The 17,575-nt window shown below is 39.1% G+C and overlaps 1 protein-coding gene across 1 annotated transcript; it reads left to right on the forward strand.

The window, feature by feature from the left end:
• Positions 1–420: 420 nt before the first annotated feature.
• HBE1 (hemoglobin subunit epsilon 1) lies at positions 421–14,898 on the forward strand. Its single transcript, XM_050756511.1, has 4 exons — positions 421–463; positions 13,093–13,450; positions 13,573–13,795; positions 14,653–14,898. Exons 2-4 carry the CDS (start codon positions 13,359–13,361, stop codon positions 14,779–14,781), a joined length of 444 nt encoding a protein of 147 aa, XP_050612468.1. The 5' UTR covers positions 421–463; positions 13,093–13,358; the 3' UTR covers positions 14,782–14,898.
• Positions 14,899–17,575: the final 2,677 nt, after the last annotated feature.

Consider the following 17,575-nt stretch of genomic DNA (forward strand, 5'->3'; position numbering starts at 1 on the left):
CCAGTGACATGCACACCGGTCAGAAGCAGGCTAAGTAGAAGGGTACTTTCACAGAAACAGAGAGCAAAAGAGGTGGGTGAATGAGAGGGTAAGAGAGAGAAGACAGATGAGAAGTTACAACATGATGGCTTGTTGTCTAAATGTCTCCTAGGGAATTATTGTGGGAGGTCTGAATCGTGTTGTAAAATAAGCTGAATCTGCTGCCAACATTCACAGTCAAGAACTACCTCTGAATAACTGTACTTCCAATTATTCTTTAAGGCAGCATGCAACTGTAATTGTTGCAAGTATATATTTATCATAATACTGTAACAGAAAACACTTACTGAATATATACTGTGTCCCTAGCTCTTTACACAATAAACCAATCTCATCCTCATAATTCTATTAGCTAATACATATTATCATCCTATATTTCAGAGGCTTCAAGAAGTTAAGCAACTTGCTCAAGATCATCTAAGAAGTAGGTGGTATTTCTGGGCTCATTGGGCCCCTCCTAATCTCTCATGGCAACATTTGGCTGGCTAAAGTGTTGATTGCCTTAATTCGTCAGGGATGGGCTCATATTCATTGCAGACCTTACCTGGCATCCTCTTTTCTTGTGTGATCTGCTGACCTTAGTAGACTTACAAAATTTCTGATGTAGAAGAGAGGAGAAACGCAGAGCTGATTGTGATGAGTAATGAAGGTGCCTCCTCATCTAGGTACCAGTGGGGCCCCTAAGACTAAGCCACCCTGTCTCACTGTGTCGTAGCCAGTTCCTTGTACCTTGCCCTGATGGGAGGTAGAGAATGGGTATTCTCCATCCAAAAAATAAATTTCCATCTCTCAAGGTCTAACTTATGTTTTCTTAATTTTTAAAAAAACTTCTTGACCATTCTCCACCCTCTAAAATAATCCATGGTGAGAGAAACATTCTTTTCCTCCATCCTTAAACACCTCTATTAAATATGGAAAATCTGAGCATGGTGTCTCACACCTGTAATCCCAGCACTTTGGGAGGCTAAGGTGGGTGGATTGCTTGGAACTCAGGAGTTCAAGGCCATCTTGGACAATATGGTGATAGCCTGTCTCTATAAAAAGTACAAAAATTAGCCTGGCAAGGTGGTGTGCACCTGTAATCCCAGCTATTCGGGTGGCTGAGGCAGGAGAATTGCTTGAACCCAGGAGGTGGAGGTTGCAGTCAGCTGAGATCGTGCCACTGCATTCTAGCCTAGGTAACAGAGCACGTGTTATAATTAATTATTATTTTTTACTTGGAGTCTTGCAGGGAATAAAATACATGTTTTATTCTTATTTATGATTCAAGCACTGAAAATAGGGTTTAGCATCCAGCAGGTGCTTCAAAACCATTTACTGAATGATTACTCTACTTTTTACAAGCCCAGCTCCCTCTATCCCTTCCAGCTTCCTCATCTCTGATTAAACAAGCTTCAGTTTTTCCTTAGTTCCTGTTACATTTCTGTGTGTCTCCATTAGTGACTTCCCATAGTCCAAGCATGAGCAGTTCTGGCCAGGCTCCACTTGGGGTCAATGCCCTGTCCCCTGCCTTCTGGTTCTGTGTAAACTTCTAGGCAAACCCTCTGGCTCCAGCACAGCAATGCTGAATCATGCTGAGTCATGCTGAGGCTTAGGGTGTGTGCCCAGATGTTCTCAGCTTAGAGTGATGACTCCTATCTGGGTCCCCAGCAGGATGCTTATAGGACAGATGGCAAGAAAAAGGAGAAGTGGACCACCTGACTAAAACTCCACCTCAAACAGCATCATAAAGAAAATGGATGCCTGAGATAAAATGTGACATATTCTAGAATATATTATTTCCTGAAAAAAAAATATATATATATTTGTTATTGTTATCAATTGCCATATAATGATTAGTTATTGTGAATCAAATATTTATCTCGCAGGTGGCCTCTATACCTAGAAGTGGCAGAATCAGGCTTTATTAATACATGAGTATAGATTTTTAGTTCATAAAATGTATTGTCATTAATCAAATACTATTAGAGTCGTTTGAAGCATACAGCCTATGCTAGTGAATTCCCTGACATGTTCTCATGCACCCTATAATCCAGGGCAAAACCTAATAATAATACAGGCTTCCTCCTATATATAATTATGTGCAGGGTTGGGTGGCTAAAGGATCTTTTCAGCTCTCACCTTTCTAGGATTCACATACTGAATATGTACATTGCACAGAGTCCTGGAGACATGGATTGAAAAAAGGATATGGAAGAGGAAGGCATGAAAAAAGGAAAAGAAAACAAACCTTGTTTGCCATTTTAAGGCACCCCTGGACAGCTCGGTGACAAAAGGCCAGTGCTGTTAGAGGACACATGCTCATATACAGGGTCAGATCTGACTAGGGGTGCTACTGGGAAGCTCTCACCTTAAGGACACATCTCAGGCCAGTTGTGGTGCTATTGGGAAAATGTAGGCAACTCTGATCCTGAAATGAAAGAAACATTCCTCCAGGAGGGCTAAAAGGGTTCACCTGTGTGGGTAAATAAATGTGCAGGACTACAAGAGGATGAAAAACAATGACAGAGATAATGCTCGCAGGGAGAAAAAACAGGTCAAGGGTCAGAGAAGGCTTCCAGAAGAATGGCTTTGAAACTGGCTTCTGTAGGAGTTCGCAGTGGCAAAGATGTTTCAGAAATGTGACATGATTTAAGGAACTATACAAAAAGGGACAAATATAAAGGAGGCAGATAAATTAGTTCAACAGACCCGTAAGGAATTTTCAGATGAATTTTATATCTCCACTGAGCTTCTTGAGGTCAGCAGCTGTGACAGTTTTGCAGGCCCAGGACCCATTACAGGACCTCACATGTACTTGACATTGATTTTTGTATTCATTGGTGAATGAATGACCTCTTGTCAGTCTGCTTGGTTTCACTAAGAGCACAGAGAGAAGATTTAGTGATGTTATGCTAAAAGTTACTTTTTGATTCAAGTATATGTTTGTGATAGGAATGAAGACAGGCTACATGATGCATGTCTAACATAAACGCAAACATTAAGAAAGGAAATCAACCTCAAGAGTATTTATACAGACAACAGAATATAGAGAGTGAGTTAAATGTGTAATAACTATGGCACAGGCTGGAATATGAGCCATTTAAATCACAAATTAATTAGAAACAAAACAGTAGGGAAAAAATTCCATGGATGGGTCTAGAAAGACTAGCAGCGTTTGGGTTGAGTGGAAGTGTTTAAAGGGTGACATCAGACTAAACTTGAAAGATGTCACTAAATAACTAGAATACTATTTATTTTTTCATACCGTGAATAGCAGATATAGCCTGATGGCCCCATGCTTGGTTTAACATCCTTGCTGTTCCTGACATGAAATCCTTAATAATTTTTGACAAAGAGCCTATTCATTTTCATTTTATATTGGGCCTAGAAATGATGTAGATGGTCCTGAGGAAAAGTTTATACCTTGTCTATTTCTCTCTCTAACATAGTTGTCAACATAATACCTAGGCTGTAGTAAGTACTCAAAGTTTGTTAAATTGAATTCTATCCTTCTTATTCCATTCTACACATGGAGGAATAACTCATCAGGGATGGAGGCATGCCTCTAGGGAAGGCAGGTGTTGTTCTGCAGTGTGATTGAGTATTCGCAGGAAGAAGCGGGGGTGGGAGTGGTTAACCTTCCTTTCCTAGTGTGGAGGTCACAGCCTAAACATCAAATTCCTTGAGGTGTGGTGGCTCACACCTGTAATCACAGCACTTTGGGAGGCCAAGGTGGGAAGATCACTTGAGGTCAGGACCTCGAGACCCAGCCCAGCCAAATAGTGAAACCTGGTCTCTGCTAAAAAATATAAAAATTAGCTGGATGTGGTGGCAGGAGCCTGTATTCCAGCTACTTGGGAGGCTGAGGCAGGAGAATTGCTTGAACGGGGGAGGCAGAGTTTGCACTGAGCAGAGATCGTGCCATTGCACTCCAGCCTCCAGAGCGAGACTCTGTCTCAAGAAAAACAAACAAACAAAAAAAACCAAAACAACAACAACAACAAAAAAACCGTCAAATTCCCTGACTGGACAGAATTCTGTCTGATTGTTCTCTGACTTATCTTACCATTTTCCCTCCTTAAAGAAACTGTGAACTTCCTTCAGGTAGAGGGGCCTGGCTCATAAGCCTGTGGTCAGCATCCAAGAAATACTTGTTGATGTCACTTTGGCTAAAGGCATGATGTGTAGACAAGCTCCACAGATGGTTTCTCATTTCCCTATCCACAGCTTTCCAACTTTAAAGCCGATTCTGAGGTAGAGACTGTGATGAACAAAGACCTTGACAAAACTCAACCCAAAGACTCATTTTGCCTAGCTTCAAAATCCTTACTCTGACACATACTCTCTCCCAGAAATTAGCATGCACTAGAGTGTGCATGAGTGCAACACACACACCAGTTCCATATTCTCTGTCAGAAAATCTTGTTGTTTTTTCCTTAAAGGATGTGTTCAGAGACTGACCCCTTGCCTTCACCTCCAATGCTACCACTCTGGTCTAAGTCACTATCACCACCAACTAAATTATAGCTGTTGACTCATAACAATCTTCCTGCTTCTACCACTGCCCCACTACAGTTTCTTCCCAATATAGCATCCAAATTAATCTTTTCAAAATGTAAGTCATATATGGTCACCTCTTTGTTCAAAGTCTTCTGATAGCTTCCTATATCACTTATAATAAAGTCAATTCTTTACAATTCTCTACAATAATTGTTCATGCATATATTGTGTTTATTACAGATACATATATATAGTTCTCATATAAATATATATATATGTGTGTGTGTGCATGTGTGTAGAGTTTTTTTCTTACAACTCTATGATGTAGGTATCATTAGTGTCCCAAATTTTATAATTTAGGACTTCTATGAACTCATCTTTTACTCTCCCCTTCACTTAATCTAATCCTACATTGGCCTTATTGATATTCCTTGAAAATTCTAAGCATCTTACATCTTTAGGGTATTTACATTTGCCATTCCCTATGCCTTAAATATTTAATCACAGTTTCATATAAATAGGTTCCTCATCATCTATGGGTACCCTCTCTGGTGTTAACTTTATAGTGAGGACTTTCCTGCCATACTGCTTAAAGTAGCAATACCATTTCACCCTGTCCTAATCATACTCTGGCCTTCATTTCAGTTTTTTTTTTTTCCTCCATAGCACCTAACTTCATCGGTATATAACATGTTTCATTTGCTTATTTAGTGTCAAGCTCTTTCCACTATCAAGTCCATGAAAACAGGAACTTTATTCCTCTATTCTGTTTTTGTGCTCTATTCTTAGCAATTTTACAATTTCGAATGAATGAATGAGCAGCCAAACACACATACAACTGCAAGTAAAAGGATATATGCTGACACATCCACTGCTTTGCACACACTAAGAAGCCAGTGGAGTAGTGCTGGAAGTGCTAAGCCTGAGTTGAGCTAGTTAGCCCTCAGCAGGCAGAGCCTTGATGGGATTACTGAGTTCTAGAATTGGACTCATTTGTTTTGTAGGCAGAGATTTGCTCTTGAAAACTTGTTCTGACCAAAATAAAAGACCCAAAAGATGAATATCAAAACCAGGATGTTTATTTACACTGAAATTTATAACTGGCGCAGTCATGTTTATGTAAGCAATTAATTGTTTCCTTTCATCAGTCAGGTAAAAGTAAAGAAAAACTGTGCCAAGGCAGGTAGCCTAATGCAATCATGCCACTAAAATAAACATTATTTCATAGGTGTCAGATATGGCTTATTCATCCATCTTCATAGGGAGGATGGCCTCGGCCTGGACATCAGTGTTATGTAAGGTTCAAAACATCTCCGCACTGTAGGGCAACAGAGCTCCTTTTCTTTCTTTCTTTCTTTCTTTCTTTCTTTCTTTCTTTCTTTCTTTCTTTCTTTCTTTCTTTCTTTCTTTCTTTCTTTCTTTCTTTTTTCCTTTCTTCCTTTCTTCCTTTCTTCCTTTCTTCCTTTCTTCCTTTCTTCCTTTCTTCCTTTCTTCCTTTCTTTCTTTCTTTCTTTCTTTCTTTCTTTCTTTCTTTCTTTCTTTCTTTCTTTCTTTCTTTCTTTCTTTCTTTCTCTTTTTCTTTCTTTTTCTTTTTTCTTTTTCTTTCTTTCTTTCTTCCTTCCTTCCTTCCTTCCTTCCTTCCTTCCTTCCTTCCTTCCTTCCTTCCTTCCTTCCTTCCTTCCTTCCTTCCTTCCTTCCTTCCTTCCTTCCTTCCTTCCTTTTTTTTTCTGTGCTTTCCTGGCTGGCCAAATCTCTAATGATAAACATACTCTATTTATACATGAGAATATCCTGTCAGATTATAGTTAAGAATTCTGGGAGTCATTCCATCTCTTATAGCTAAATTTGAGCCTCTTTTATGATCACTGTTTTTTTTTATACTTTAAGTTCTGGGGTACATGCGCAGAACATACAGTTCTGTTACATAGGTATACACGTGCCATGGTGGTTTTCTGCACCCATCAACCTGTCACCTACATTAGGTATTTCTCCTAATATTGTCCTTCCCCTAGCCCCCCACCTCCCAACAGGCCCCAGTGTGTGATGTTCCCTCCCTGTGTCCATGGATCACTTTTTTTTTTTTTTAAAGTCTCAGTTAGTTTTTTGGAATGTAATTTATTTTCCTGGTATCCTAGGACTTGCAAGTTATCTGGTCACTTTAGCCCTCACATTTTAATGATAGTCACATATTTGTAAACACAACACACACACACACACATATACACACATACATACATACACACATATACACACATGACATATTTATCAGGCATTTCTGAGCAACTAATCATGCAGGACTCTCAAACACTAACCTACAGCTTTTCCCATTTATCTACTTGTGTAGAAACTAAGCATGGGGACTGAGAAGGCAACAGCAGGAGCATTCTAACTCTCACTGTCTTTAGCTAGGTCCCTCCCTCACTGCAGCTCAGCATAGTCCTGAGCTCTTATCTATATCCACACACAGTTTCTGACGCTGCCCAGTTATCACCATCCCAAGTCTAAAGAAAAAAAAAATGGGTTTGCCCATCTCTGTTGATTAAAAAAATAAATAAATAAATAAAATAAGCCCCTAACCTCCCAAAAAACATGACCAAATAAGCACGAAGAAGAAGCAAAAACAATAGGTACATGAAGAGACTGGTGACACTGGGGTCTGAATGAGGCTTGAGTATAGGAAAGAGCTCTAGCAGCATAGTGGTTTAGAGGAGATGTTTGTTTCCTTTACAGACGCCTCAGCCTCAATAAGCTCAGGGTTGCAGGAATTTACTTTCAGAACAAACTCCTGTGGGGCTAGAATTATCGATGGCTAAAAGAAGCCTGGAGGAGGGAAAAATCATTAAGCATCCTCACCCTTAGTAACACAAAACAAAGGGGCCTGATTTCCCATAATTCCTCATGGTGGGTGATCTTGTTAATGAAAGCGGTCTGACGAAATCATTGCTTCTTCCATTGAAGCCTTGCTCACGTGCCAATCCTCAGTTTTAACCTTCCCTAGAGAAATACACATTTTTTTTAATTCAGGAAACATACTATGTTATAGTTTCAGTACTAAATAATCAAAGTACTGAAGATAGCATGCGTAGGTAAGAAAAAGTCATTAGCTTTATGTTGCTGTTGTTTCAGAATTTAAAAAAGATCACCAAGTCAAGGCCTTCTCAGTTTCAGCGCTAGAGGTGGAATCTTAGTATATACTCAGATGTTTTTCAAAATTTCTAGACATAGGATTCAAAGCCCTGCACTTAAAATAGTCTCATTTGAATTAACTCTTTATATAATTTGAAAGCACATTCTGAACTACTTTAGAGTATTGTTTTATTTCTATGTTCTTAGTTCATAGAATACATTAGGCAATGCAATTTAATTTAAAAACCCCGAGAATTTTTTAGAATTTTAATCATGAAAATAAATGAAGACAACTTTATTTACTCAAGGTCTCAAAAGGTCAAAGAAACCAGGAAAGGAAAGCTATATTTCAGAGGAAAATGGGATATTTATGAGTTTTCTAAGTTGACAGACTCAAGTTTTAACCTTCAAGGCCCATGATGTAGGAAAGTGTGGCGATAACTGGCTGATTCTGGCTTTCTACTCCTTTTTCCCATTGACGATCCCGCCTGCTTAATTAACATTCACAAGTATCTCTGGTTCTGCTTTAGGCACAGTGGCTCCCGAGGTCCGTCACACAATAGGATGTCTGTGCTCCAAGTTGCCAGGGAGAGAGATCACTCTTTAGAATGAGCCCCAGCCCTGGCTCAAACTCACCTGCAAACTTTTTGAGAAATGAGGCAGAGGCACACTATGAAAACAACAGTTAGTAGCTAAATGACGAGAACACGTGGACACGTAGAGGGAAACAATGCACACTGGGGCCTATCAAAGGGTGGAGGGTGAGAGAAGGAGAGATTCAGGAAAAATGACTAACGGATAGTAAGCTTAATACTTGAGTGATGAGATCACCTATACAACAAACCCCCTTGACACTCATTTATCTATGAAACAAACCTGCACATCCTGTACATGTACCCCTGAACTTAAAATAAAAGTAAAAAAAAAAAAAAAGAAAGAAAGCAACCGTTTGCACACTTGTTATGGTCTATTCTCTCATTCTTTACAATGACACTAGAAAGTAGCCACAGGCTTCCTGCAAGGCAGCCACAGAATTTATGACTTGTGATATCTAAGTCATTCCTGGCTAATGCAAAATCTAATACAAAATCTAGTAGAATCATTTGCTTACATCTATTTCTGTTCTGAGAAAATAAATTCAGAAAATAATGGAATCAGAATAATTTAAAATCTGGCTAATTTAGAATCCTAAGCAGCCCTTTTCCCATCAGTGGTTTACAAGCCTTGTTAACAATTTTCCTATTTTAAAATTAAAAATAAAGTAAGTTATTTGTGGTAAAGAATATTCATTAAAGTATTTATTAGATAATATCATGGAAAACATTCAGTGAAGTGAAGGGCCTACTTTACCTAACAATAATCTAATTCATATAATTTTTCATACTAATAGCATCTAACAACAGTACAATGTTTGACTCTTTAGGTTAAATACATGTCGTAATTAGCCAGAAAGATTTAAGAAAATATTGGATGTGGCCGGGCGCGGTGGCTCAAGCCTGTAATCCCAGCACTTTGGGAGGCCGAGACGGGAGGATCACGAGGTCAGGAGATCGAGACCATCCTGGCTAACCCGGTGAAACCCCGTCTCTACTAAAAATACAAAAAACTAGCCAGGCGAGGTAGCCGGCGCCTGTAGTCCCAGCTGCTCAGGAGGCTGAGGGAGGAGAATGGCTAAACTCGGGAGGCGGCGCTTGCAGTGAGCTGAGATCCTGCCGCTGCACTCCAGCCTGGGCAACAGAGCGAGACTCCATCTCAAAAAAAAAAAAAAAAAAAAAAAAAAAAAGAGAAAATATTGGATGTTTCTTTGTTTAAATTAGGCATCTTACAGTTTTCAGAATCCTGCATAGAACTTATGAAATTACAAATGCTAAAGCAAACCCAAAGAAGCAGGAATTAATCTTCATTAAATTTGGGTGTTTCTTTCTAAAAGTCCTTTATACTTAAATGTCTTAAGACAAACATAGATTTTATTTTACTAATTTTAATTACATAGACAATAAATGAATATTCTTACTGATTACTTTTTCTGACTATCTAATCTTTCTGATCTATCCTGGATGGCCATAACACTTATCTCTAAACTTTGGGCTTTTAATATAGGAAAGAAAGGCAATAATCCATTTTTGATGGTATCTCCTATGATAAACAAATAAAATGCTTAAAAATGAGCAGGTAAAGCAATTTATCTTGAACCAACAAGCATCGAAGCAATAATGAGACTGCCTGCAGCCTACCTGACTTCTGAGTCAGGATTTATAAGCCTTGTTACGGAGACACAAACCTGGGCCTTTCAATGCTATAACCTTTCTTGAAGCTCCTCCCTACCACCTTTAGCCACCAGGAAGCATGGAATGGGCCAGATCCCTGGATGCAAGCCAGGTCTGGAACCTGTAAGAAAAGAAAATGTAGGCCCTGCAACTGGCTCTGAGGGAGCAGGAGAAGATCAACCCCATACTCTGAATCTAAGAGAAGACTGGTGTCCACACTCTGAATGGGAAGAATGATGGGATTACCCATAGGGTTTGTTTTAGGGAGAAACCCGTTCTCTAAACTCTTGACCTTGAGAGACCTGGTCCTTATTCCTTGGACTTTGGCAATGTCTGACCCTCACATTCAAGTTCTGAGGAAGGGCCACTGCCTTCATACTGTGCATCTGTAGCAAATTCCCCCTGAAAACCCGGATCTGTATCTTAATTGGTTAAAGAAATTGTGTTATCTCAAGGACTGTTCTTCTCTGAGTAGCCAAGCTCAGCTTGGTTCAAGCTACAAGCAGCTGAGCTAGCTTTTTGTCTATTCATTATTCTTTTACTTGAGTGATCAAGTATGTTCTCTACAAACCTAGAATCCTGTCTTCCTAGGCTATATATTTTGTCCCAGGAAGTCTTAATCTGGGGTCCACAGAACACTAGGGGGCTGGTGAAGTTTATAGAAAAAAATCTGTATTTTTACATACATGTAACTGAAATTTAGCATTTTCTTCTACTTTGAATGCAAAGAACAAACTAGAGTGATATCATCAGTACCTATTACATAGTTATAAAGAGAAACCACAGATATTTTCATACTACACCATAGTCATTGCAGATATTTTTGTTTTTGTTTGAGATGGAGTTTTGCTTTTGCTGCCCAGGCTGTAGCGCAGTGGCACGATTTTGGCTCACTGCAACCTCCCCTTCCTGTGTTTGAGAGATTCTCCTGCCTCAGTCTCCCAAGTAGCTGGGATTACAGGCGCCCGCCACCATGCCCATCTAATTCTTGTGTTTTTAGTAGAGACAGGGTTTCACCATGTTGGCCAGGCTGGTCTCGATCTCCTGACCTCAGGTGATCTGCCCTCCTTGGCCTCCCAAAGTGCTGGAATTATAGGTGTGAGCCACTGTGCCCGGCCCATTGCAGATATTTTTAATTAACATTCATCTGCATCACTACTTGGATCTTAAGGTAGCTGTAGACCCAATCCTAGGTCTAATGCTTTCATAAAGAAGCAAATATAATAAATACTATACCACGAATGTGAAGTTTGGATGTTTGATAATGGTATTTCAGTATAATTAAACTTAACAATCCAATGTATATTATTTTATGCAAGAAAACATATTTTTTTAGCACTTACAGTCTGCCAAACTAGCCTGTGACACAAAACAAGTTTAGGAATTCCTGGTTATGTCTGTGTTAGCCAATGGTTAGAATATATGTCCAGAAAGATACCCTTGGTTAATAGCTAAAAGAAAATGGAGTAGAAATTCAGTGGCCTGGAATAATAACAATCTGGGCAGTCATTAAGTCAGGTGAAGACTTCTGCAATCATGGGAGAAAAGCAAGGGAGACATTCTTAATTGCCACAAGTGGTTCTTTTTGTTTTTTGTTTTTTGTTTTTTAAATCACAAACATAAGAAAATATAATAAATAACAAGGTCAGGTTATAGAATAGAGAAACACTCTTAGTAAACTTGGAATATAGAATCCCCAAAGGCACTTGACTTGGGAGACAGAAGCCATACTGCTAAGTAAAAAAGACCAAGAACCTCTAGGGCCTGAAGATGTAGGAAACTGTAGGAAGAGAAATTCCCAGATCTGGCAGGGCAAGGGGAGTCATAGGCGAAAGAAATGATAGAAATGCATGGAGAGGGAGGCAGAGGTGGGTGGATCACGAGGTCAAGAGATCAAGACCATCCTGGCCAACATGGTGAAATCCCGTCTCTACTAAAAATACAAAAATCAGCTGGGTGTGGTGGTGCACACCTGTAGTCCCAGCTACTCGGGAGGCTGAGGCAGGAGAATCGTTTGAACCCAGGAGGCAGAGGTTGCAGTGAGCTGAGATCGTGCCATTGCACTCCAGTCTGGCAAGAGAGTGATACTCTGTCTCAAACAAAAAAAAAAAAAAGAAAGAAAGAAAAGAAATGGATGGAGAACAAGCCAGAAGGAGGAACTGGGCTGGGGCAATGAGATTATGGTGATGTAAGGGACTTTTCTAGAATTAACAATGCTGGAATTTGTGGAACTCTATTTCTGTTATTCCCCCAATCATTACTTCTGTCACATTGATAGTTAAATAACTTCTGTGACTTTATTCCTTGATTCTAAAATATGAGGATAATGACAATGGTATTATAAAGGCAGATTAAGTGATATACCATAGGCAATGTTCTTCAGGCACATGGATCGAATTGAATACACTGTAAATCTCAACTTCCAGTTTCAGCTCTACCAGGTAAAGAGCTAGCAAGTCATCACAATGGGGACATTAAAAAAAAAAAAAAAAAAAAAAAGACACCAGAGGAATAATATACCCTGACTCCTAGCCTAATTAATATATCGATTCACTTTTTTCCCTGATGACAAATTTTGGTTTTAAATAATTTTAGGAGTTTAGGCTTCTCAGCTCCCTTCCCAGTGAGAAGTATAAGCAGGACAGACAGGCAAGCAAGAAGAGAGCCCCAGGCCATACTCACAAAGTGGGCAATGTCCCCTGTGGTCATAGAGAAATGAAAAGAGAGAGGATTCCCTGGAAGCATTGGATGTAATCTTTTCTGTCTGTCCTCTCCAGGGAATCACCCCAAGGTATTGTACTTTGGGATTAAGGTTTTAGTCCCACTGTAGACTACTTGCTATTCTGTTCAGTTTCTAGAAGGAACTATGTATGGTTTTTGTGTCCCTAGAGGAACTAAGGTGCAGAAGTTTTGTTTACAATGCACTCCCTAAGAGAGCTAGAACTGGGTGAGATTCTGTTTTAACAGCTTTATTTTCTTTTTCTTGGCCCTGTTTTTGTCACTGTCACCACCTTTAAGGTAAATATTGAATGTGCTTTGGCTGAAACTTTTTTTCCTATTTTGAGATTTGCTCCTTTATATGAGGCTTTCTTGGAAATGGAGAATGGGATAGATGGATATCATTTTGGAAGATGATGTAGAAGGTAAAAAAGGGGACAAATGGAAATTTGTGTTGCAGACAGATGAGGAGCCAACAAAAAAGGGCCTCAGGATCCAGCACACATTATCACAAACTTGCTATCCATCCATCACTACTGACCCTCTCCGGACCTGACTCCACCCCTGAGGGACACAGGTCAGCCTTGACCAATGACTTTTAAGTACCATGGAGAACAGGGGGCCAGAACTTTGGCAGTAAAGAATAAAAGGCCATACAGAGAGGCAGTAGCACATATCTGCTTCTGACACAGCTGCAGTCACCAGCAAGCTCTCAGGCCTGGCATCATGGTGCATTTTACTGCTGAGGAGAAGGCTGCCGTCACTAGCCTGTGGAGCAAGATGAATGTGGAAGAGACTGGAGGTGAAGCCTTGGGCAGGTAAGCATTGGTTCTTAATGCATGGGAGCGAAGGGTGAATATTACCCTAGCAAGTTGATTGGGAAAGTCCTCAAGATTTTTTGCATCTCTAATTTTGTATTTGATATGGTGTCATTTCATAGGCTCCTCGTTGTTTACCCCTGGACCCAGAGATTTTTTGACAGCTTTGGAAACCTGTCATCTCCCTCTGCCATCCTGGGCAACCCCAAGGTCAAGGCCCATGGCAAGAAGGTGCTGACTTCCTTTGGAGATGCTATTAAAAACATGGACAACCTCAAGACCACCTTTGCTAAGCTGAGTGAGCTGCACTGTGACAAGCTGCATGTGGATCCTGAGAACTTCAAGGTGAGTTCAGTTGTGGGTGATATGATTTTTTGGCTTTATAGTTTGACATTAATTAAAGCTTAGGATCTTATTGGAAAGATCAACAAAGATCTCAGAAATCATGGGTCGAGTTTGATGTTAGAACAGCAGACTTCTAGTGAGCATAACCAAGACTAACCTGATTCAGAACTAGTGACAGTAAAGGACTACTAACAGCCTGAATTGGCTCAACTTTTCAGGAAATCTTGCCAGAACTTGATGTGTTTATCCCGGAGAATTGTATTATAGAATTGTAGACTTGTGAAAGAAGAATGAAATTTGGCTTTTGGTAGATGAAAGTCCATTTCAAGGAAATAGAAATGCCTTATTTTATGTGGGTCATGATAATTGAGGTTTAGAAAGAGATTTTTGCAAAAAAAATAAAAGATTTTCTCAAAGAAAAATAAGACACATTTTCTAAAAGATATTAAATTTCCCATCAGTATTGTAACCAAGTGAAGGCTTGTTTCTGAATTTGTTAGGGATTTTAAACTCCCGCTGAGAACTCTTGCTGCACTCCCATTCTACATTTACAGAAATTAGACAACTGCTTAAAGAAAAATAGGGAGAGAGGGAGCCCAATAATACTGGTAAAATGGGAAGAGAGGGTGAGGATGCAGGTAGGTAGAATGTTGAATGTAGGGCTCATAAAATAAAATTGAACCTAAGGTTATCTGAATTTTCTGGGTAGGCACAAACCTTGGAACAGTTTGAGGTCAGGGTTGTCAAGGAATGTAGGTATAAAGCCGTTTTTGTTTGTTTGTTTGTTTTTTCAGCAAGTTGTTTTCGGAAACTTCTACTCAACATGCTTATGTGTTATTTTGTCTTTTGCCTAACAGCTCCTGGGTAACGTGATGGTGATTATTCTGGCTACTCACTTTGGCAAGGAGTTCACCCCTGAAGTGCAGGCTGCCTGGCAGAAGCTGGTGTCTGCTGTCGCCATTGCCCTGGCCCATAAGTACCACTGAGTTCTCTTCCAGTTTGCCAGTGTTCCTATGACCCTGACACCCTCCTTCTGCAAGTGGGGACTGGGCTTGGCCTTGAGAGAATGTCTTCTGTCTAATAAAGCACGTTTTCTTCAGTAATCAAAAGTTGCAATTTTATATACTCCATCTTTTACTCTTGTGTTAAAGGAAAAAGTGTTCATGGGCTAAGGGATGGAGAGAAACATAGGAAGAACCAAGAGCTTCCTTAAGAAATGTATGGGGGCTTGTAAAATTAATGCAGATGTTATGGGAGAATTCCAGGATTCCAAGGAGGATGATATGATGAAGAAAAATCTTCATAAGGGTGGGAAAATGGTTAGTTAAGTAGACAGAGACTCCTAGACAGTTTTTACTGCACAGGGGAAAGAAGGAGGTGTTAGTGGTACCCGAGAAAGCAGATTTGTGGTACATGTCACTTTTCATTAAAAACAAAAACAAAACAAAACAAAACTTCGTAGATAGCCAAGATATAGGCTAGAATTACTATTTTAATTTACTGTTATTTACATTTTGAAGTAACTAGCTTGTCACATGTTTTATGAAATTGATTTGGAAATAAGAAGATGAATTGAGTGTGTATCAACAATAGCCTGCTCTTTCCTGAAGGATTCCATTATTTCATGGGTTAGCCGAGGCTAAGACACATGATATCATTGTGCATTATCTTCTGATAGAATGTAACATGCACTAAAATAAAGTTAGAGTTAGGATCTAAGTGGGAACGTTTTTGTAGGGTGTGATGAAGACTTTCTGTAGGAGATAGAATACTGATAAAGGCTTAAATTCTAAAACCAGCTAGCTAGGGCTTTGTGACTTGCATGAAACTGGCTCTCTGGAAGTAGAAGGGAGAGTAAGACATAGGTAGGGAGGACTAGGAAAGACCAGATAGTACAGGGCCTGGCTACAAAAATACAAGCTTTTACTATGCTATTGCAATACTAAACAATAAACATTAGGATATTAAGTGACTCAGGAAATAAGATTTTGGGAAAAAGTAATCTGCTTATGTGCACAAAATGGATTTAAGTTTGCAGTTAAAATAAAATATGGATGATGATTCAAGGGGACAGATACAATAGTTCAAACCCAAGATGAGCAGTGAGTCTGTGGAATTTGAAGGATGGCCAAGGTGGAGTGAGAAAGACATAGTATTTGATTGACGATGGGGGATGAGAAGGAAGAAGGAAGCGATAAATGACTGAAAGCTCCGAGGCTGATGAAGATAACAGGAGGAAACCAGGCACTGACCTGGGGACTCTCATGTATGAAGGGTAGAGGGATGTTAACGGATTTACTTTCGAGGAAGTGCTAGATTGCTCAGGGAGTTTTGACCTTCAGGTCTTGTGTCTTTCATATAAAGGGACCTTCGCATTTTCAAAGTTAGAGTGCCATATTTTGGCAAATATAACTTTATTAGTAATTTTATTGCCTCCCCCACATTCATCAGACTTTTTCCTGAGAATTACTTTTGAATTTGGCTATATATATCCAGAATATGGAAGAGAGACAAACAATTATTGTAGTTGCAGGCTATCAATAACACTGGTCTCTCTGAGCCTTATAACCTTTCAATATGCCCATATACAGAGTAAACAGGGATTATTCATCATACTAAATATTTTCACCTAGTCAGTCAGTCAACAAATGAGAGCAATGTGCATTTTTTAAAAACATAATATTTCTATATATTTATGGGGTACATGTGATACTTACATGCATAGAACATGTAATGATTAAGTCTAGATATTTAGGATATCCATTGCTTTGAGCATTTATCATTTCTATGTGTTGAGAAAATTTCAAGTCCTCATTTCTAGCCATTTTGAAATACATAATAAATAGTAATTAACTATCGCCACTGTACTCAAATATCAAACATTATGGCTTAATCCTTCTAACTGTGTTTGTACCTATTAACCAACATCTGTTAAATCCCCTTCCATACACGCTCACACTTTTCCCAGCCTCTGATAACTATCATTCTACTCTCTACCACCATGACACCCACTTTTTTAGCTCCCACAGATGAATAAAAACATGTAATATTTGACTTTCTGTGTCTGGCTTATTTTATTATCTATCTCTTTGGCATACCAAGAGTTTGTTTTTGTTCTGCTTCAGAACTTTCAATTAACATAATGACCTCTAGTTCCATCCATGTTGCTACAAATGACAAGATTTCATTCTTTTTCATGGCAAAATAGTACTGTGCAAAGATGTCAATTTTTTTTTTTTTTTATCCATCTCGTCTGTTGATAGACACTTAGGTTGATCCCAAACCTTAACTATTGTGAATAGTTCTTCAATAAACATGAGTGTAATGTGTCCATTGGATATACTGATTTCCTTTCTTTTGGATAAATATCCACTAGTGAGATGGCTGGATTGTATGTAGTACTATTTTTAGTTTATTGAGAAATCTTCATACTGTTTTCCATAACAGCTGTACTATTTTACATTCCCACCAAGAGTGTGTAAGAGAGTTCCCTTTTCTCCATATCCTCACGAGGATCTGTTATTTTTTGTCTTTTTGTTAATAACCATTTTAACTAGGGTAAGTAGATATCTCATTGTAGTTTTGATTTGTATTTCCCTAATGACTGGGATGCTGAGCATTTTTTTCATATACCTGTTGGCCATGGTGCATGTCTTCTTTTGAAAAATGTCTACTCAGAACTAATCTTTGCCCAGGTGTAGGCAAATATTTTACAGCTGGAACCCCAAAAACACAGGCAACAAAAGCAAAAATAGACAAAACGGATATATATTAAAAAGC

This window comes from Macaca thibetana, chromosome 14 (assembly GCF_024542745.1).
Source record: "Macaca thibetana thibetana isolate TM-01 chromosome 14, ASM2454274v1, whole genome shotgun sequence".
NCBI classification, from domain to species: domain Eukaryota; kingdom Metazoa; phylum Chordata; class Mammalia; order Primates; family Cercopithecidae; genus Macaca; species Macaca thibetana.

Bases quoted from the DNA above. Each gene is read 5' to 3' on its own strand.
- HBE1 (XM_050756511.1), top strand. From the start codon at position 13,359: ATGGTGCATTTTACTGCTGAGGAGAAGGCTGCCGTCACTAGCCTGTGG. The intron at 13,451-13,572 runs GTAAGCATTGGT...GTCATTTCATAG, and splicing joins GGAGGTGAAGCCTTGGGCAG to GCTCCTCGTTGTTTACCCCT. The intron at 13,796-14,652 runs GTGAGTTCAGTT...TTTGCCTAACAG, and splicing joins TGGATCCTGAGAACTTCAAG to CTCCTGGGTAACGTGATGGT.